The following is a 22669-nucleotide window of genomic DNA, read 5'->3' on the forward strand; positions in this document are numbered from 1 at the left end:
CTCCATGAATTTTAATACCTACTCCCAATTTTTCTTTTGTTTCCTTTACTGCTTGCTCAATATACAGATTGAATAACATCGGGGAGAGACTACAACCCTGTCTCACTCCCTTCCCAACCACTGCTTCCCTTTCGTGCCCCTCGACTCTTATAACTGCCATCTGGTTTCTGCACAAATTGTAAATAGCCTTACGCTCCCTGTATTTTACCACTGCCACCTTCAGAATTTGAAAGAGAATATTCCAGTTATCATTGTCAAATGCTTTCTCTAAGTCTACAAATGCTAGAAACGTAGGTTTGCCTTTTCTTAATCTTTTTTCTAAGATAAGTCGTAAGATTAGTATTGCCTCGCGTGTTCCAACATTTCTGCGGAATCCAAACTGATCTTCCCTAAGGTCCGCTTCTACCAGTTTTTCCATTCGTCTGTAAAGAATTCGCGTTAGTATTTTGCAGCTGTGACTTATTAAACTGATTGTTCGGTAATTTTCACATCTGTCAACACCTGCTTTCTTTTGGATTGGGATTATTATATTCTTCTTGAAGTCTGAGGGTATTTCGCCTGTCTCATACATCTTGCTCACCAGATGGTAGAGTTTTGTCAGAACTGGCTCTCCCAAGGCCGTCAGTAGTTCTAATGGAATGTTGTCTACTCCCGGGGCCGGCTACTCTTCACGCAGTGTCTTATCCCCCATTTCGTCTTCATCTACATCCTCTTCCATTTCCATAATATTGTCCTCAAGTACATCGCCATTGTATAAACCCTCTATATACTCCTTCCACCTTTCCGCCTTCCTTTCATTGCTTAGAACTGGGTTTCCATCTGAGCTCTTGATATTCATACACGTGGCTCTCTTTTCTCCAAAGGTCTCTTTAATTTTCCTGTAGGCAGTATCTATCTTACCACTAGTGAGATAAGCCTCTACATCCTTACATTTGTCCTGTAGCCATCCCTGCTTAGCCATTTTGCACTTCCTGTCGATCTCATTTTTGAGACGTTTGTATTCCTTTTTGCCTGCTTCATTTACTGCATTTTTATATTTTCTCCTTTCATCAATTAAATTCAATATTTCTTCTGTTACCCAAGGATTTCTTCTAGCCCTCGTCTTTTTACCTACTTGATCTTCTGCTACCTTCACTACTTCATCCCTCAGAGCTACCCATTCTTCTTCTACTGTATTTCTGTCCCCCATTCCTGTCAATTGTTCCCTTATGCTCTCCCTGAAACTCTGTACAACCTCTGGTTTAGTCAGTTTATCCAGACGGCTTCCTCTTTCATTTCTTCCCCCCAATCCATATTCACCTACTACGTTTCCTTCTCTCCCTTTTCATACTGATGAATTCCAGTCACCCATGACTATTAAATTTTCTTCTCCCTTCACTATCTGAATAATTTATGTTATCTCATCATACATTTCCTCAATTTCTTCATCATCTGCAGAGCTAGTTGGCATATAAACTTGTACTACTGTAGTAGGTGTGGGCTTAGTGTCTATCCTGGCCACAATAATGCGTTCACTGTGCTGTTTGTAGTAGCTAACCCGCACTCCTATTCTTTTATTCATTATTAAACCTACTCCTCCATTACCCCTATTTGATTTTGTATTTATAACCCTGTATTCACCTGACCAAAAGTCTTGTTCCTCCTGCCACCGAACTTCACTAATTCCCACTATATCTAGCTTTAACCTATCCATTTATCTTTTTAAATTTTCTAACCTACGTGCCCGATTAAGGGATCTGACATTCCATGCTCCGATCTGTAGAAAGCCAGTTTTCTTTCTCCTGATAACGATGTCCTCTTGAGTAGTCCCCGCCTGGAGATCCGAATGGGGGACTATTTTACCTCCGGAATATTTTACCCAAGAGGACGCCATCATCATTTAACCATACAGTAAAGCTGCATGCCCTTGGGAGAAATTATGGCTGTAGTTTCCCCTTGCTTTCAGCCGTTCGCAGTACCAGCACAGCAAGGCCGTTTTGGTTAATGTTACAAGGCCAGATCAGTCAATCATCCAGACTGTTGCCCCTGCAACTACTGAAAAGGCTGTTGCCCCTCTTCAGGAACCACACGTTTGTCTGGCCTCTCAACAGATACCCCTCCGTTGTGGTTGCACCTACGGTCCGGCCATCTGTATCGCTGAGGCACACAAGCCTCCCCACCAACGGCAAGGTCCATGGTTCATGGGGGTTTTTTGGATATAATAAGTGGGTAATTTCCCAACCCCCACAAAAAAGGGTTGTGTAATATTTTGTCTAATGTAATATCTTGTATAGAAACCTTTTATTAACCTGACACGTTCCACATCATTACGAAGTGTCATATTCATGATCTATTGAACAAGTACTAATCTAATCTCTAATCTAATCTAATCACTGGAAGATGAGTTATGGAGGTAACACTTCATATATGCAAGAGGGATCCCATTAATCCCATAAAACTTTAGCTTGGCAAGTACAGTTTTGTGATCCACACGACCAAAAGCTTTGGCAAGGTCACAAAATAGACCCACAGGATTATTTTTCTTGTTTATCTCTGACAGAACTACATTTGTGAAGTACTATAGGGTTTTCTCAATTAGTCAAATTTTTTCAGAGTTTTAATGTATACAATCAACCTAACATTATGGGCATATCTTTTCTCCTTCTCCACTTCAAGGAGTGGGCTTATAGCTTGTTCCTTCATTTCAGAAGTCACTTTTTCTTGGTCTTGCTCTCTTCCCTTTAGGTCTATAGTCTGTTACATATCTGACTTTTCTTTTTGCCACCATTCTTTCAATATGCTCCTTCTACACTCCTGGAAATGGAAAAAAGAACACATTGACACCGGTGTGTCAGACCCACCACACTTGCTCCGGACACTGCGAGAGGGCTGTACAAGCAATGATCACACACACGGCACAGCGGACACACCAGGAACCGCAGTGTTGGCCGTCGAATGGCGCTAGCTGCACAGCATTTGTGCACCGCCGCCGTCAGTGTCAGCCAGTTTGCCGTGGCATACGGAGCTCCATCGCAGTCTTTAACACTGGTAGCATGCCGCGACAGCGTGGACATAAACTGTATGTGCAGTTGACGGACTTTGAGCGAGGGTGTATAGTGGGCATGCGGGAGGCCGGGTGGACGTACCGCCGAATTGCTCAACACGTGGGGCGTGAGGTCTCCACAGTACATCGATGTTGTCGCCAGTGGTCGGCGGAAGGTGCACGTGCCCGTCGACCTGGGACCAGACCGCAGCGACACACGGATGCACGCCAAGACCGTAGAATCCTATGCAGTGCCGTAGGGGACCGCACCGCCACTTCCCAGCAAATTAGGGACACTGTTGCTCCTGGGGTATCGGCGAGGACCATTCGCAACCGTCTCCATGAAGCTGGGCTACGGTCCCGCACACCGTTAGGCCGTCTTCCGCTCACACCCCAACATCGTGCAGCCCACCTCCAGTGGTGTCGCGACAGGCGTGAATGGAGGGACGAATGGAGACGTGTCGTCTTCAGCGATGAGAGTCGCTTCTGCCTTGGTGCCAATGATGGTCGTATGCGTGTTTGGCGACACAATCAGGACTGCATACGACCGAGGCACACAGGGCCAACACCCGGCATCATGGTGTGGGGAGCGATCTCCTACACTGGCCGTACACCGCTGGTGATCGTTGAGGGGACACTGAATAGTGCACGGTACATCCAAACCATCATCGAACTCATGGTTCTACCATTCCTAGACCGGCAAGGGAACTTGCTGTTCCAACAGGACAATGCACGTCCGCATGTATCCCGTGCCACCCAACGTGCTCTAGAAGGTGTAAGTCAACTACCCTGGCCAGCAAGATCTCCGGATCTGTCCCGCATTGAGCATGTTGTGGACTGGATGAAGCGTCGTCTCACGCGGTCTGCACGTCCAGCACGAACGCTGGTCCAACTGAGGCGCCAGGTGGAAATGGCATGGCAAGCCGTTCCACAGGACTACATCCAGCATCTCTACGATCGTCTCCATGGGAGAATAGCAGCCTGCATTGCTGCGAAAGGTGGATATACACTGTACTAGTGCCGACATTGTGCATGCTCTGTTGCCTGTGTCTGTGTGCCTGTGGTTCTGTCAGTGTGATCATGTGATGTATCTGACCCCAGGAATGTGTCAATAAAGTTTCCCCTTCCTGGGACAATGAATTCACGGTGTTCTTATTTCAATTTCCAGGAGTTTATTTTGTTACCCTGTATTCTGGTTTTTCCCTCATGCAAAATATACATGGTGATTCTGTAATGATGTTACAAACTTTTGGGGATGATGGAGAAGTGTAAGTGCATCAATAACAGGTAAGGGACCCTAGCCCAGGAATGACTAAGTCAAAATGTATAAGCAAAAGTCAAACATGTAAAATCCAGGATGGAAAGTATTTTTTTTTTTTTCTTAAAAAAAAAAAAGCTTTTGACCACTAAGGCCTTTGTCAACAACACACATAGACTCTCTCTCCCTCTCTGTGGCGTGGTTTCAGTGTGAGTTGCATTTGCATATGTGTGTGTGTGTGTGTGTGTGTTGGCGGGGGGGGGGGGGGGGGGGGTTGTATGTGTGTCTACATATATTGTTGTAAAGGCATGAAGGCCTTAATGGCCAAAAGCTTTATTTGTGACAGTCTTTTTGTTGTGCCTATCTGCGACTCAGCGTCTCCACTATATGGTGAGTAGCAACTTTCCTTTTCATAATATTGTTGTATAAGCAAAAATCTACTTATGTTCTGCAGTAGCCTTGTGTGGTGCTCAAAGTCAGGGTCCAAATTTTTGAACTTTTATCATGTTGTTGTTGTTGTTGTTGTCTTCAGTCCTGAGACTGGTTTGATGCAGCTCTCCATGCTACTCTATCCTGTGCAAGCTGCTTCATCTCCCAGTACCTACTGCAACCTACATCCTTCTGAATCTGCTTGGTGTACTCATCTCTTGGTCTCCCTCTACGATTTTTACCCTCCACGCTGCCCTCCAATGCTAAATTTGTGATCCCTTGATGCCTCAAAACATGTCCTACCAACCGATCCCTTCTTCTAGTCAAGTTGTGCCACAAACTTCTCTTCTCCCCAATCCTATTCAATACCTCCTCATTAGTTACGTGATCTATCCACCTTATCTTCAGTATTACTTTTATCATGACATACATAATTCTCACTAAATACTCTTCAATACTGTCAGATAATTTCCCCTGTTGATGGACTAGTAACAGCGCAGGTAAGGTGATGACAGAGAAACCGAAAGTTCTAAGTCTATGATATTGTAATAATGAACTCCATTTTCCTGCACAACTTTCACAAACTGCTACATTTACAACAGTTGTTCAAAATAGTATCACTCAGCATCAGTGCAGACATTTAATTCACACAGAGTTCTGTCTTATCTGTTTTAATATTCCTGCTGTTATTTGAACCGTGTGGTAGGCAGTGAGAATTCTTGCTAGAAGATCCTCTTCAGTCTCAACAGACATCTCATACAGAAGTCTTTCCATGTGGTCTGACAAGAAGGATCGTTTGGGGTCAGACCTTGTGAGCGTGCTGGTCATGAAACAGGACCTACTGTGACTATCCACTTTTCAGGAAATGCCTGATCCAAGTGCTCACAAACCCTCAGCCCAAGTAAGGTGGGCCTTCATCGTGTTGGAACACATCTGTTGATGAATTTTTCCAACAATCTGAGTAGTATGTCTCTCATAAACACTGCGTGTACTATTACATTTAAATGAGGAGGAAGGAGAAATGGGCCTAGTACATAATCATTGACTATGCCTGCCCACATATTGACTGATAATCAGTGTTGATGGCTCTTCACAACTGTTGCATGGGGTTCTCATTGGCCCAAACATAACCATTGCAACTATTTAGTATTCTGTCTCTAGTGAAATACACTTCATCCATGAAAAGTGCATATGCAGAAAAGTGAGGATTGGCTGTAAGGCACTGCAGGAACCATTGGTTGAACATGACAGTTGGTTTGAAATCAGCATGAGTCAAAGCATACACTTTCTGTGGATGGTAGTGGTGTAGCTGTAGGTCCCGTGATACTCACCTCACAGTACTCCTTGAAACATTCATTTCATATGGAGTTGATTGAATGCTGATTGCAGGCACCTCATTCACTGAAGCAAGCCCTGCTTCTCCTGTGTTGAGGGTTAATGTAAATTGTTGTCTTCCTCAGTTATTGTACTGTGTTATTGCCCTGTTTCATATAAATGTTGGAACAGTCTTGGAAAAATTATGTGAGCCAGGATTCTTCCATGTGGATATTTGGTCCAGAGTAACCTTTCCAGTCTCTGGTGCTTCCTTTTGCTTGCTCTTACTTGAAAATCATGACTGAAAGTTCCGTCACCACGTACAGCTACATGGGGTTAGTACTTCAACTTGTAACCACAGACTGCAGTCTACTACAGTACAGTAATTATGTACTAGGCTTCCTCATATCAGTACACAGTACATGTGCATTGGATTAGTTGAATTATCAGAGGGCAACCAGAAAGTAATGTCATTTCTGTGAATGTTGGTACTGATCTGTCATTAATCAGCTTGTTGTGTACTTCAAAGTCATGCCAAAGACATTTTACACTTAGAGTGTCTTGTTTACTTGTAAATAATTAAATATTCAATTTTTTTGCAATTTATGGTCAAGTGGCCAGCCAAATACCAGAAGACAAAATCAAACAATGGAAAATCCCGAATGGAATGTAACAACAAAAATTGGCTCCATCTGCCAGAGACTGTGGTCACATGCATGTGAGTTACATTTGTGTGTGTGTGTGTGTGTGTGTGTGTGTGTGTGTGTGTGTGTGCATGTGTGCATGCATGTTGTCTATTTTTGACAAAGGCCTTGCTGTCCAAAATCTTTCTGACGGTATTTTTGTTGTGCCATTTTGTGACTCAACCATCTCTGCTATGTGGTGAGTAGCAACTATCCTTTTCATTATACTATCAAATCACAGAAGAGTTACATCTCCTGTACTGAATGTCTTTTGAATTACACGAGGGTATTAGTGCAACAGCTGCTGTCAGAAACATTTGAAACATTTATACAAGAATATGAGCCATTAATATATGCCAAAACCATGAACCTTGATTTTTCTGACTCATATAGACCAGGAACACCAGCAACTTTAGACAGTGACATGTTAAGGGTGGAAGTGGAAGCAAATCCATGTCAGACAATTGAGGAAGTGTCAAACATTCTTAACCAAGCTTGGTCAACCATCCAAGAACATTTGTAGCGAATTGCTAAAACAAGAAGAGCAAGTGTTTTGGTTCCACATAATCTGTCTGAAGAAAACTAAGCTAACCTATCTACCACATGCAACTTATTGCTTAAGAAGCACAGAAAAGAAGCATTTTTTGATTGATTAATCTCTGGAAAGAACAATGGGCCATCTATGATAATGCAAAATGTAAAAGGCAGCGCTTTCTCTGGTGTACACCCAAAAAGGTGCTTTTGTGTGTTTGGTGGATTATTTACAGGGTCAGTCATTTTGAAGTGCTGAAACTGAACAAAATGTGAATGCAGGACTTTAATGTGAACAATTAGATTGAGTAAATTAGTCTATAATTGAAAACTGCCCACTGATTGTCAACAGAAAAGGCATTATTCTGCAACACAATAAGGCAAGACCACACTGCCCAAGAGGAACCCAAGGTAGATTTTTAACAGTAGATACTGACAGTTTGCTCCTTTGTGCAGACCAAATGTTCTGTATACTTGAAAAAACACTATTGACTGGAGCAGCTGTAATGGGCAAAGACATTGCACACCCAACCATTTTAGAAATGTTGCAACATGACATATCAGTCTTTTGAAATGTCTTAAAAATTGCTTACCACTTCTCCTCAGCAATATTTGGCACGATTTCAGAACTTGAATCACAACTGGTCCTTTTGTTTTCAATTACGTTGTTCAGTAATGTTCATGAAATTGTTCATCAGTATTATTGTATGGAATCTTTTATAATTTAATTTACAGCTTATGCATTTTCTTCTAAATCAGACCAGGCAATTTCAATTTGTAAACTTATCCACCGAAACTTACTAACTTTATTAAAATTATTATTCTCATCTTTGGCTTAAAAAGAATCTCTTATAATTAGTGAACCAATGGCATTAATAGCACTCCTATATATAGCTGTGTTCATCTGGTATTTAATATCACCCTTTCCTTTATGTAAACAGAAAATTATCCAGTACACTGTGTGCAATACACAAATGCATTGTTACTGTCATTACAGAATTTTAAAAATTTATGCTTCTATTGAAGATGAATATTAGATATACACCTCTTTGCCCATTCCTAAAAGACAAGATAAGAAACCAAATAGATATAAAATTATCAAAAACATGTAGCTGACTTACTTCACACATAAAAACAACATAAACATATTCCCCCTGTTGTGCTGCAAAATGACTAAGTGAAAAGTTGGGCAGAACTGGTAGTCACACCTCCCAATCAATGTCAGTGCTTGCTCCAGATTTAGCTGAGAGAGGCTCTAGCATAAGAGAATGTTTTAAAACATGGTGTTGAAAATACGTCTAAAGTTAAAAAATCTTCAGGATGATAAAATTATCACACACCCTGGACATTTCTGCAACCCCAGGCACTATTCCCAACATCACTAAAAAACCAGGACTGTCTGCGCTGATCTCACATGTATGGTAAGCTTATGAATTTAATTTATAACTCATGTTTAACAGACTTATTTCTGTCTAATTTCCACCAGAATTTTAGGTTCTTTTTTATAAAGTGACATTATTTCCACCACTCTCCAAGAGCTGGGTATTGACTTCCATTTCCTACATTCATTTAATAAATGCAGCAGCTTCAGTTCTGAAATTAACTTCTACACTGCATAAGTTGTGCATTAATATTAATGGGTCCTGCTGCATTCTGATATTCATCTGCTTTGATGCTCCCTGTATCTCCTCCAATGTTAAATTGTCACCTTGGCATATTTCATCATCTTGTTGTTTGACTTAGTCTATTTTCATTAACTTGATTTTATCACTGTTTTCTACCCATGGCCTTGATACAGTTTTACCAAATTTCTTTTTCTATTAAATTAATAGTGCAGAATCCTTCTCCTGTTAGTCAAGTTATTTCAGGAGTTTATAAGCCATCTCTTGTCTACCACGTAGAAAATTTTCAATGCTTCATGATGTTCTACCACAGGCTTCTTGATGGGCTGCTCTCATTATTTTCTTAGCACGGATACAATTTTATTTATACTACACTTTCATCTCTTCTGTATTGTGCTGTGGATTTGTAATGTAAACAATTTGTTTCTCTCTAACTGAATTTGCTAGATCTACATTCATATTATGACACCATTTCTCCCCCTAAATTTCATTTTCTTCCTTACTATCTCCATCACCACTTACATGACAAATGCTGTATTTATATTATTTTCTGAAAATAACTCCATTATCAAGTTTACTCTTCATAGTAGTTGTTTTCCATCTAATAATTAGGTTTACATTGGGAAGCACCAGCAGACTCTATGTCAGTACCTCTATGAACCATTACATCTTATACTGGTTATTAGAGTCATTAATCAGTCTATGGCCCCTTGCACTCAATGTGAATTTGTGAATCCCTTCATTCTAAACAAACAGTTGGTAATTTTTAGAATGAGATTTTCACTCTGCAGCAGAGTGTGCACTGATATGAAACTTCCTGGCAGATTAAAACTGTGTGCCGGACCGAGGCTCGAACTTGGGACCTTTGGCTTTCATAGGCAAGTGCTCTAGTTGATAATTTTATTTCATCACATGTTACAAAGTGATGTAATTTATGTCTGTTGTTATTTATTGTCTGTCCTCAGAATATTCCTCCTGTTCTAGATATTGGAAAGTCCCTACATATGCAGCAATGTCTATAGTTATCAGATAATCTTTCTCATTTTGGTAAACTTGCTTTTGTAGGTCCTCTTAGAACACTTCAGTTTTTTTTCTCTCCTTCTTCTTCCACAGCATATACACCTGTTACTGTGAGACAGTTTCTCTCCATTATACACCTATTACTGTGAGACAGCTTCTCTATTTGTAGCCTAGCTGATCCTATTTTTTTCATTTATGAAGATATAGTTGTGAATCTTGTTTTTCTTTTTGGATATGAGAGTGAAAATGTCTTTAGTGAATACTAGCTTCATTTCCCTAGATACGCTGGATTTAATCATACAAAGACATCATTTTAGTCTGTTAAATTTTGAGCTACTGAACTAAAAAAATGGTTCAAATGGCTCTGAGCACTATGGAACTTAACTGCTGATGTCATCAGTCCCCTAGAACTTGAATCTACTTACACCTAACTAACCTAAAAACATCATACACATCCATGCCCGAGGCAGGATTTGAATCTGCGACTGTAGCGGTCGCGCGGTTCCAGACTGTAGTGCCTAGAACCGCTCGGCCACTCTGGCCGGCTACTGAACTAAAGCTTCCATATTTATATTACTAGCATAAAAATATGAAATATACTAGTCTTTCAGCAATAATTTTTCAGAAAACACAGTGAACAGATATCTTTTGAGATACCAGTGCAATAAAAATTGTGTATATCCTGTCAAAATTTATTCTTGGGGCATTACACACTCTCAAACCCACAGAACGTGTTTTATAAAAAATGACAATTTTTGAATATTTCTCCTTTTAGATAAATTTCGCTTTATCCTTTTTGGCAAGTTATGTTTTCAAAAGGGAAATAGTCACATATTAAGATATTAATAAATATTGGTAATACAAGGGCAAGGTGAAAATTTCCTAGCCTGGCACAGAGATGAAATTGATATCAATGAAATTTTGTTTAATGATGTGGTATATGACTCATAGGAACATAAATCAAGTGTCAACTTGGGCTATCAGATAACTTTTTGGAAGACATTTCAAAGTGCTTTTGTGTTTTTCATTTTAATGGTAAAAGCTTTCTGAAGCCAATATCATATAAATATTTCTTTATTTACTAATAACCAAATTCAACAGACTTTGCTGCCATCTTCAGGTCTGTGATAGTGTATACACATGGAATATATCTCATATCATGAGTTATGACATAATATTTAAGATAGGAGTTTTAAATTGGCATAACAAGAAATCGAAATAGAACAGTACATTTACATAAAAACTAAACTAAACACCAACTGAACAGGCCAGGAAGGCTCAATGGTACCGACCAGCCGCTATGTTATCCTCAGCCCACAGGTGTCATTGATGCGGATATGGAATGGCAGGTGATCAGCACATTGCTGTCCTGTCTGTTTTGTCAGTTTACGAGATCAGAGCCACTACTTATCTGTCAAGTAGCTCCTCAGTTTGCCTCAAAGGGCTGAGTGCACCTTGTTTGCCAACAGTACTCGGCAGACCGGATGGTCACCCATCAAAGTGCTAGCCCAATCCAACAGTGCTTAAACTCTGAGATGTAATGGGAACTGGTGTTGTCACGGTGGCAAGGTCATTGACAGTACATTCACCTTCAAAAATTTTTGTTATAAAATGTATTCATATTGAGTTGGTCATAATTAAGCCTTTTTAAATCAGAAAGCACTTTAACTTTAAATGTTTTATTTATGACAAACCTATATATAATGTATTATGTTTTATCTATTTGACAACTTGGCATGAGGTCCAACTCAAAATGAACACATTTCATAACAAAAATTTTTTGAATGTAAATGTACAGTTTCATTTCTGTTCCTTGTAATGCCAAACTAAAAGTTCTGTCACCAGTAACTTATGATATGAGATATATTTCACGCACACTGATCAGCCAAAAAATTATGATCACCAACCTACAATATAAACACGTCCAGGCAATAGCAGCATTACTTGGTGACCAATGACTGTTATTCAGGCACACGCATGGTTCATTTAGTATCAGTGAGAGTGCTGCCCATGTGTAGAATGGGGGAATCATGCAGTCTGTCTGAGTTTGACCAAGGGCAGATTGTGATGGCCTGGAGGCTTGGCAGAAGCATTTTGGAAACTGCATGACTTGTTTGGTGTTTGAGGAGTGCTGTGTAAGTGTCTTCAATCCATGGTGAAACCATGTCTTGATGACAGGGAGTTAGGCAGCCACCCCTCATTACAGATGTCAGATGTCGTAGGCTGGGCAGACTGGTAAAAAAGGACAGGCAGCAAACTGTGGCAGAGCTAACATCAGACTATATCATGTCATGGTTTAAGATGTAGTATTTAAGACAGAACTTTTATTTTGACATTATAAGAAACAGAAATGAAACTGCCAATTTACATACCTTCAAAAAATACTTGTTATAAAATGAGTGTGTTTGACCTCATGCCAAGTTGTCAAGTAGTTAAAATGTGGCACTTTATACAAAGGTTTGTCATAAAAAAAACATTTAAAACCAAATGCTTTTTGATTTAAAAAGTTTTATGTATAACCAACCTTTATGCAATGTGCTACATTTTATCTGCATGACAACTTGTTGTGAGGTCTAACTCAAAATGAACACATTTTATAAAACAAATTTTTTGAAGATATGTAAATGCACTGTTCCATTTCTGTTTCTTGTGATGCTATGTTAAAAGTTGTCTGAACACACTGTGCACCATGCACTCCTGATTGCCTCTGCAGGCATTGACCCATTCCTGTGCCAGTGTTAACACCACGACCTTGGCAAGTAGAATGGAAATAGGCAAATGACCATCAGTACTGGACATTGGTGCAATGGCAGAGTGTTGCATGGTCTGATAAATCCTGATATCTTTTTCATCGTGCTGATGGGGGGTCGCAAATCCATTGTCTTCCAGGGGAATAGCTCCTCAACACTTGCACTGCGGGATGGAAACAAGCTGGCTGCACTTCCATTATGCTCTGGGAAACATTCATGTGGACATCCATGAGTCCAGTGGAGCTTGTGGAAGGCACTATGATAGCCAAGGAGTATAGTACACTGGTTACAGACCTAGTACACCCCTTCATGATTATCATGTTTCCCAACGGAAGTGGCATTTTTCAACAAGATAATGTACCATGTCACAAGGCTATGAGAGTGATGGAGTGGTTCAAGGAACACAGTGACGAGTTCCAAGTGATGTGCTGGCCCCTCATCTCACCAGATCTGAACCCGATCAAACACATCTGGGATGTGATCGAACGTAGCATCAGTACTCATTGCCGGTCTCCCCAGAATTTATGGAAATTAGGTGACTTGTGTGTGCAGATGCAGTGCCAACTCTCTCCAGCAACCCACCAAAGCCTCATTGCTTTCATGCCACGATGCGTCACCAACATAATCCATGCCAAAGATGGACATCTGTCACAACATTCTGACAGATATTGTATGTGTACTATGTTACAGACCAAAAGATGACAGCATAGTCTGTTGGAACCAGTTGTTTGTAAATAAAGAAATTTTTATGTGATTTTGCCTTTAGAAAGAGTTTACCAATTAAAACAGATCACTCCTTCTGATTTCTCAACATGAGGAAATTCAGTCATTTAAATGAGCAAATTGAAATTTTGTGCAATTAAAAATTGATTTACAACAGGTGAAGGAGTATAAAGGATCTGCTCCTTCATTTTCAAAACATAAGAAATGGCATCTGAAGTCAAATGTACTCATACTTCTCTTAAATATTAACCTGAAAATAAATTTACAAAATCTGCAGCCTTGGATACAAAACAGTGATAAAGTTTATAATGGACAATTGGTAATTAAATGTATATGAAATGGCTGATATTATAGGCACATCAGAAGAAAATGTATGGTGCATTTTACACGAAGAATTAAGTATGATAAAGCTTTTTGAAGGATAGGTTACTAGTTATATATTGACCAGAAGGAAATGAATAACAAATTTCCCAGTGAAGTTTGGACTGCTGAGGAGAAAAAAAACTGGTTTTGTGCCCAGTTTGTTCTTGTGGAGGAGGCATGAGTCTGTCACTTCATGTCATAACACCACTGAAAGCAATGAGTGGAAACCTGTGGCATATGTTTTCTGGTATACAAAAGAAGTGTTGTTTTTATTGACAGCTTTTCTAAGGTTACAACAGTAGCTGGTAAACAACCATACAAGTTTTCTTAAGCAATTTGCTGGAGTAAATAAATGAGCAGAACCTTTCATTGAGACAATTTACTTTTTCCTAAATTTGATTTGGCATTGAAAAAATTGAGAAATTTGAAGTAGTGAGGATGAGAGTAGAGAAAAATGATGGGGGGCTTCATTTCTGTCCACCGTTGCCCCACTACAGCTGGGTCTCTTGTACTGGGTTCTGACTGATCTGACCTTCCCCAACCTATCCCTCTCTCTCCTCTGATGAAGGAACTGTTCATTCTCTAAGTTAGGTAGTGTGTCCCTTTCACATTCATTTGTGTCTACTGACAGTACTACATATTTTGACTCCTGGAGGCAAGTACTGACCAACTACTCTGTCTCATAATTTATTAATTTTCTTGAGTGAATTTTGGATGGATATTTTGCATACCTCTCAATACATCACTTCATGACAGAAGAAAGGGAAGTAAGTTTAGGATTTAACATTCTGTTAGTGATGAATCATTAAAGATCAAACACAGTCAAAGATATTCAAATCATAACAAAATGGAACTTTATGGTTGGAACAGTAGATAAATTAATGCAAAGGCAACCTCTTACCTATAGTGCACTGATGTGTGGAGAACAGACACACATAACAGGAAACAGTATTCAGACTAGCTTCTGATCTCTTGTTCTTTTTTTTATCAACGTGTTGTGGCTGTGGGATTGTGCATTTGAGTGTGTGTGTTTGAATGTGTATACTTGTGCTAGAAAAAATATCAAGAGCTCAAAAGCTAGTGTGAATGCTGTTTTCTTTTTGGTGTCTCTGGGATCCATGCATTGGTCCACTACAGGTAAGTGCTTGCCTTTCTCTTATTTTGAATTAGATTGTCAAAGGATAGGGAAGGAACTCAGCTAAGTCCTTTGAAGGGAACCATCCCTGCAATTGCCTTAAGCAGTGGAAAACAAAGATTACAAGGATATTTTAAGTATTTACTTTCCCAGTATCATTGAAGATCGTCTTTAACACATTCACGATGACATGTACCACTAGTGGCTCATGCTAGATCCTCCTGCTGGGTGGTGTGTAGCACCGGTGACTTACACTCACTTTAACCATTTTGGTACCCACAATACACTACATATAATGTAGTACCTTTCAGCCGGATGCAGCAAACAACTGTGAATACAATTTTGTGTGATCCTTCAATGAGAGAGCTTTCTGAACAAATGAGACATCACATATTTTATGATTCATTCAGTGAAAAATTACTTTGTGTGATATCTCTTTTTTTTTCAAAAGAATGGACTTTTGAAATAAAAGGTCAGTATATTAAATTACAAAAGATTAGTATATTAAATTGAAATATGACAGCTGCTCCATGGTGAGAAATAGGAAAAGCAGCGCTACAAGATGCAGGAAAGCATGAATACACACATCACCCTACAGAGAGAAACAAAATTATCAGTGCCAGCATGAACGTGTTAATGTTTCTATAGTATGTGATATCATTAGTGGAAGGAAACATTATTGATTACGAGACAAGAAGTGAACAAATGGTGATTAGGAATGAATAAAACATATGATTTTTCCTTTTTCTTTTAAATTTTGATCTTGTGTCAATTCATGGCGGTGGCCTCTAGTCCCAGACAATACTTCATGTGTGCAGGATGCAGGAGATTGATTTTGATACTGCAAAGTTTATACATGCTGCTAATACATTGTTGACCTTTTTTCTCACATCTCAGTTGAGCTTGAATTTGTGACAGATCTCAAGAATACACCTTCACTACATTGTAGCCAGACAGACACATACATAACTTAAATATGTAGCAGAGTCTGCGAGTGCAAATGTTCAAATCACAAATAATATACAGAAAACATCTTTTATTTAGGCATTACATACACTGTACAAAATCATACACACAAATACATAAAAAAGACGTTAACAAAATCCAGAGTATAAGCGTATTCAGATCACATTAAAGAAACAGTTTCATCCATGAAATTCAAAGCTTGTGTCAGAAAACAGGACAATAAGTAAAGACAGTTCTCATCATAACATAGTCCTACTGTTCCCTATCATACAAACTGATGTGTCTCCATTGTTATAGTGCTAAATAATTTCTCAGTCAGCAGAGGACCTAAATTGAGCTGCTTTTTCATGTTGGCAAAAGTATGTGATGTATCATAAAGTTTTATTTTAGGAAAGAGGCATCACTACAGGCAGCTCTGCAGGTTATACATAACATCAAATAAGGGGTCTGATGGAAAAGTAGCCAATATCACCCACAGATTTCCTTTTTTTATTGACTCCAGTGGCTGTCCCTATCTAAGCATTGTTTATTTAACCTGACCAATTTATTCCATTAACTTACAGCCTCATGAAATGCACCAAATTTTCCTTAGAGGAATGAGAGTAAAATGTAGCAGTAATCAGTCTGACGGTTGGTTTGAATGACAAAGTTTTCTCTTAGACATGTTCATACCGCTAACCATGATCATTATAATACAGTATATAAAATACAGGAAAGGATAGCAGAAAAATGGGATGGGGTGTGATCAGAAATTGCTAGGAGGACAATGTCTATGTTTTGTAGCCTTTGGTGACTGTTGTTGTATAACAAAAAAAATCTTCAAAACTGTTTGTGTCATTCCTCAAATGCCTTTTGCTCCTCATATTAGGATCAATTTTCAGTGAGCCCATCTTGTGTGAGTCAACAGTCTTCAGTTCTGAAGCTCCTGAAAGGGTTTCCAGTGATGAGATTAAACTGTTGACACAAAGAAAATTTGAAGAATGAAAAGGGCTAAGAGAGTAACAGACTGTAGACAATAAACTACATGTCCATTGATCCTAAGGATGCTATACAGTATGAAAATAAAATTAATGAAGAAACAAATTGGAAGGAAAAATGAGATAGAAACATTTATGAAAGTATTTTGAAAAGTCCTTGCAACATCATAATGATGTCTGCACAGAAATTTTGCATGAATACAAGACAATGGATTTCTTTTCCAATAATGAAAAATGATATTTATAAACTAGGTACATATTACACTGTCAAGTAGAGTTGTTGTTGTCCATGATTCGGTGGATGCCATTATTTAAACAAATGTGTGACTATTGTCCATACAGAAGATTGCTGAGGACCATTCTTCACTTAGTTGAGGAATGAATGCTTGTAATGTGAACAGTACTTCACCACCATACAAATTAATAATTCAACTGAATTGTTAGCAGCGTATGAAAAACTAACTATTCAGTCAAAAAATGTGTTTCCAGTGTTAAAAATAACCTCTCACTTTTCTGTGCATTTATGGGAAAAATGTTTGTTGCATGTTACTTTTAAAATTTCTTTTGTAGACATACTGGTACTATTAAATTTGTGTCACCAACATATGAATGTCCTATTTACATGGGTGCAATATAAAAATTATAGATTTCAACTGTATCTTATCATTATTCTGTGGAATACTTGATTTTCTAATGACATGGGCCACTTTTTAGTGAACTGTCAAATTGTACAAAATCCTACTCTCTAGCCTCTTAATGATCAGTCCCAATGCTCTTGGAATCACAACTTTCAGATGCAACATACACAACATTGTCTTGAAATGACAAAAGTCACCAGATCAATCATTCTGGAGCTGTAGACACCCAGATATCCTCTAACTAGCACAGTTTATTACCTATACAATCAATACTGTTGGGTCTAAGTTCCACACACTTTGTTCTTCTGTCAGAATCGTTCAGTAGAATAAGTGTGACTGTAAATGGCCCTGCACAACCAATTTCTTCCTAAAATTTAATGTGTGCCAGAGGTTTCAAGTAAACTAAAAATTCCACATTAACTTACAGTAGGTCCTGGAAATGAAGTAAAGATTATATTTAAAATAGATAAAAATAGATAAAAATCAGGTCATAAAACGGATGAAATAATGTAAAAATAATTTTCTTGGAGTTTCCATGAAAATTACAGCAACAATGGACTTTCTCTTAGAGGTGTGGATAGATTTGTGATGAAAGAGACTTGTTTATGACAGGTTCCCTGAGCTGACAAGTGTGAGTATTAAATGAACCATCAGTCGATTAGGTAATGCATATTAAATGCTAACATCGGTTACCTACAGGAGTATGGAAAGATTGGTACAAGCTGACTTAGGGTAAGATCAATTTCAGCTATGGAGAAATGAAGGAACATGTGAGGCAACATTGCCCTATGTCTCATCTTAAAAGATAAGCTAATTGAAGGTGGCAGGGGTAAAATACAGGGAGTGAAAGGCTATTTACAATTTGTACAGAAACCAGATGGCAGTTATTAGAGTCGAAGGGCACGAAAGGGAAGCAGTGGTTGGGAAAGGAGTGAGATAGGGTTGTAGCCTCTCCCCGATGTTATTCAATCTGTATATTGAGCAAGCAGTAAAGGAAACAAAAGAAAAATTTGGAGTAGGTATTAAAATTCATGGAGAAGAAGTAAAAACTTTGAGGTTCACCGATGACATTGTAATTCTGTCAGAGACGGCAAAGGACTTGGAAGAGCAGTTGAATGGAATGGACAGTGTCTTGAAAAGAGGATATAAGATGAACATCAACAAAAGCAAAACGAGGATAATGGAATGTAGTCAAATTAAATCGGGTGATGATGAGGAAATTAGATTAGGAAATGAAACACTTAAAGTAGTAAGGGAGTTTTGCTATTTAGGAAGTAAAATAACTGATGATGGTCGAAGTAGAGAGGATATAAAATGTAGACTGGCAATGGCAAGGAAAGCGTTTCTGAAGAAGAGAAATTTGTTAACATTGAACGTAGATTTATGTATCAGGAAGTCGTTTCTGAAAGTATTTGTATGGAGTGTAGCCATGTATGGAAGTGAAACATGGACGATAAATAGTTTGGACAAGAAGAGAATAGAAGCTTTCGAAATGTGGTGCTACAGAAGAATGCTGAAGATTAGATAGGTAGATTACGTAACTAATGAGGAGGCATTGAATAGGATTGGGGAGAAGAGAAGTTTGTGGCACAACTTGACCAGAGGAAGGGATCGGTTGGTAGGACATGTTCTGAGGCATCAAGGGATCACCAATTTAGTATTGGAGGGCAGCGTGGAGGGTAAAAATCGTAGAAGGAGACCAAGAGATGAATACACCAAGCAGATTCAGAAGGATGTAGGTTGCAGTAGGTACTGGGAGATGAAGCAGCTTGCACAGGATAGAGTAGCATGGAGAGCTGCATCAAACCAGTCTCAGGACTGAAGACCACAACAACAATAGAAGACAAACCACCATTATAGCATTTGTAAGTTTAGAAAATGTTTTTGACAATTCTGAGTAGAATACATTCTTTGAAAAAAAAATGTTATCTATAACATATATAGAAATGAGATTGCAGTTATAAGAATCAAAGCACACAGAAAGGAGGCAGCATTTGAGGAGGGTGTCAGACAGGGTTCTATCTCATCCCCAGTGTTATTCAGACTGTACTTTGAGTAAAGGAAATTAAGAAGAATTTGGTCAAAGTATTAAATTTCAGGGAGAAGAAATAACAACTATGAGGTTTGTCTGTGACTTGGTATTTCCATGAAAGGCAGTAAAGAATTTGGAAGAGCAGCTGTATGGAGAAGATAGCATCTTGAAACAAGGTTGTAAGATGGATGTCACCAAAAGTAAGATAAAGATAAGAGAGAGTAGTTGAATTAATGCAGTTGAAGTTGAGTGAATTGGAAAGTGAGAGACTTAAAGTAGCATATTAATTTTGCTACTTAGGGAAACAAAGAACTAGCGATAGCAGAAGTAAAGACAATATCTGAAAAATAACTTAGTGACATATACACACTGGTCACAGAGTTTTATCCTGAAAGTACTAATTGGATTGTAGACACAATTCAAGTGAAAAGCGGACAATAAGCAGTGTAGACAGGAAGAGAAGAGAAACTTGGGGAATGAGGTGATACAGAAGTATGCTAATGAACACATAGTGAATTGAACTGGAGAGCAAAGTACTTTGCGGCACAGATTGACTAATAGGGAGGGGGGGTTGTCAATCAGTTCATAGGATGCATCTTGATAAGTTGACCTGATAATTGGGTGGTGGTGGGGGGAAAAGGAGGAGGGGAGTACAAAAATTATAGGCAGAGAGCAAGGTTACAATTCAGTAAATAGGTTCAGGTGGATATTGTTTGCAGTTGTTATATTTACACAGGACAGACAGGTAGAGAGAGGAGAAAAGAAGTTTGGGAACCAATGCCATTTTTTTTTTTTTTTTAAATACATGGTCTCTAGTGACATTGCTGAGTGCAGTATTGTACCATCAAAATTATTTGATTTTGTGCTGTCTACTAAAATGATGTGAATGTTTTGGCAAGTTAAAGTTATGTTCCAGATGTGGGTGAATGTGTGCAATGATCTTTCATTTAAGTGGTCCACATGAATCTTAAACACACTGACTTTCTGCTAGTTTCTCTATATTGCAATCACAAGAGAAAATCAATTTCCACTTGCAACTTACCACTAGTAATGGCACACAAAAGAACACAGTCATTGAAAATTGCAAAATGGTTCAGAAATGTTGGGAGGTGAGCTAAGCTGCCACACTTTGAACTAGGTACATCAATATCAAATGTGGTTTCAATAAGAACTAGAAAGCATTTTTTGTTCTGGTATATGAGGGAACTTCATCTGTAATGACTGCATTGAGCTGATTTGAACAGACTTCTAAAATGTAGTATAAAAAAGTATAAAAAAAGTGTTGCATGATATTCTAAGGTGTGTGCAAGTTTTTGTGATATGTACAGGAGTAAGCTAGGAAGTGATATAGTGTAAAAGATAAATTTACCAGCCTACCCTCCACAGCTCCTTGTTTTGAGCTTGATGTGTGGCAGCCATCTTAATGTGAATTTTGAGTAGAAAACTGGCAAATGTATGGTGCTGCAAAAAAGATGAAAATTGTGCATCTGAATTCCTGCAATTCAAATGTGTGCGTGGTTTGTAACTGAATTTTGGGATATAGTTGTATTTAAGAACAACCAACATGCTATCTGTCTGGGAAGGTAAATTGTTGGAATATGGGCATCTAAGAGACAAAAATGCTTATGTGGAAAAGTTACTCAGGATTTATATTTCATGTGTCATTCAAAAAAAGATCTACAGACCATTATTCATTCATATGCCTGTCAGTATATAGTGATTCATTTGGATAAGTTTGGGTACTGACTAATGCCATAGCTGAATGAAGATAGTAATGGCTACATCTTCTAACATGACAGGTACTGGCTTACTGCAACAGAGGTAGATGGGCACAGTGGAGAAACAGTAATGTAGGGCTGAAACCCTTGTGACTTCTTCCTCAGTTGATTCCTGAAGGACACCATATTTCTACTGCCATAGCCCACAAATTTCCATGGTATTTGCAACCTTATCACCACAGCTGATTATCACACTGACATTGCTATAATTGGACATGACTGGAATGAAATGGATTTCCATGCAGATGTCTGCTGCACATTCAAGGATGGATGCACTGAACATGTATAACATATTTTATTTAAAACTATATGACTTTTTCTGTATTTTGGCAATAGAACTAGGATACATTTTATACTTTCTTTCCTATTAATTGTCTTATGTTTCACAGATATACTAATAAATTCTGCTGACTGCTTTGTAATGTCTAGAGTTGCTGTATGGTGTGGGAGTTCAGTGCCAAATTGTGACTAAGTATATGAAAGCTGTCAGCCACATTTGTGTTTCTTGATATTTGGGCAATGGTTCTGCCATTAACATTTTCTAAGTGCACTGGAACAGGGTGAGGAGCTCACAGCTTATTGAGACAAGTCTCTGATAAGTTCCACTTGAAGTGCCTCTTTAATGTTGCAAGTTGTAAAGCAGTCACTTGGTGTCAGGTATCTGCCTAGATAACAACTCTCTGCTTGGGGTCATCATAATGATGATCAAAATTTATCCTCTAGAGAATGAAATTGGGGAGTAGAAACCATGGAGGCTGTGGTACATTCCTGAAAAGCGACTTGTCACCTCAGATTATCAGCAATGATGCTTTTGACCCCAACTTTACACAGAACTTTCCTGAAGGCTATATTGGATTCGTAAGAATGTTTCTGTGGATGGCCTTCACTGGTGTCACATTGCACAATGTCATAATAGGGGACTCGGGTAATTTCAGCACCAATTACTGTGCAGTCTGCCTGAGCAGCGTCTGTGGTGTTCACAGCTTTGCACAGGATGTAAGTGCTGTTAGTAGGCACTAGCAGCTGAGGTATCTCTCTCGTAGCCACCTCATTGCGGTGGCCCGAGGACAGCAGGAGTGCAGCAGCTGGGTTGCGCTCGACCGTGGGTGGTGGACAGTGGCCTGTGCGGCAGGCTGCTGCAGCTAACACGCCTGCCTTCCAATGCGGCACAGCTCCTGAGGGCTCCCAGTGCAATGCTGCGAGTTGTGGCCATTTGGGGCGGCCACTGCAACCGCTAGAATTTCCCTGGAACACAAACCACAAATGTGTCATTTTTTAATTGCATTTAGCTTTCGGTTGTGCATCCATTCAGTTAACTTATTAGATCAATGCACTGTTTGAAGACATCTGTGGTGTGATTTAAAAAGCAGCAATCTCTCAATTCAAACACAAACTGAAAACAATATCTGCTTGGCAGCTCATCAAACT

At 39.0% G+C, this 22669-nt stretch overlaps 1 protein-coding gene across 1 annotated transcript in view; it reads right to left on the minus strand.

The window, feature by feature from the left end:
- Window positions 1-15877: 15877 nt before the first annotated feature.
- The window catches only part of LOC126365808 (rhodopsin), a 499049-nt gene continuing 492257 nt past the window's right edge, over window positions 15878-22669 (minus strand). Inside the window, exon 6 of the mRNA XM_050008441.1 lies at window positions 15878-22486. Within this exon, the coding sequence (XP_049864398.1) occupies window positions 22025-22486 (462 nt within the window). The 3' untranslated portion in view covers window positions 15878-22024. The remainder of the gene's footprint in view (window positions 22487-22669) is intronic.

The sequence above is a fragment of the Schistocerca gregaria genome, chromosome 1 (assembly GCF_023897955.1).
Source record: "Schistocerca gregaria isolate iqSchGreg1 chromosome 1, iqSchGreg1.2, whole genome shotgun sequence".
Taxonomy (NCBI): Eukaryota; Metazoa; Arthropoda; class Insecta; order Orthoptera; family Acrididae; genus Schistocerca; species Schistocerca gregaria.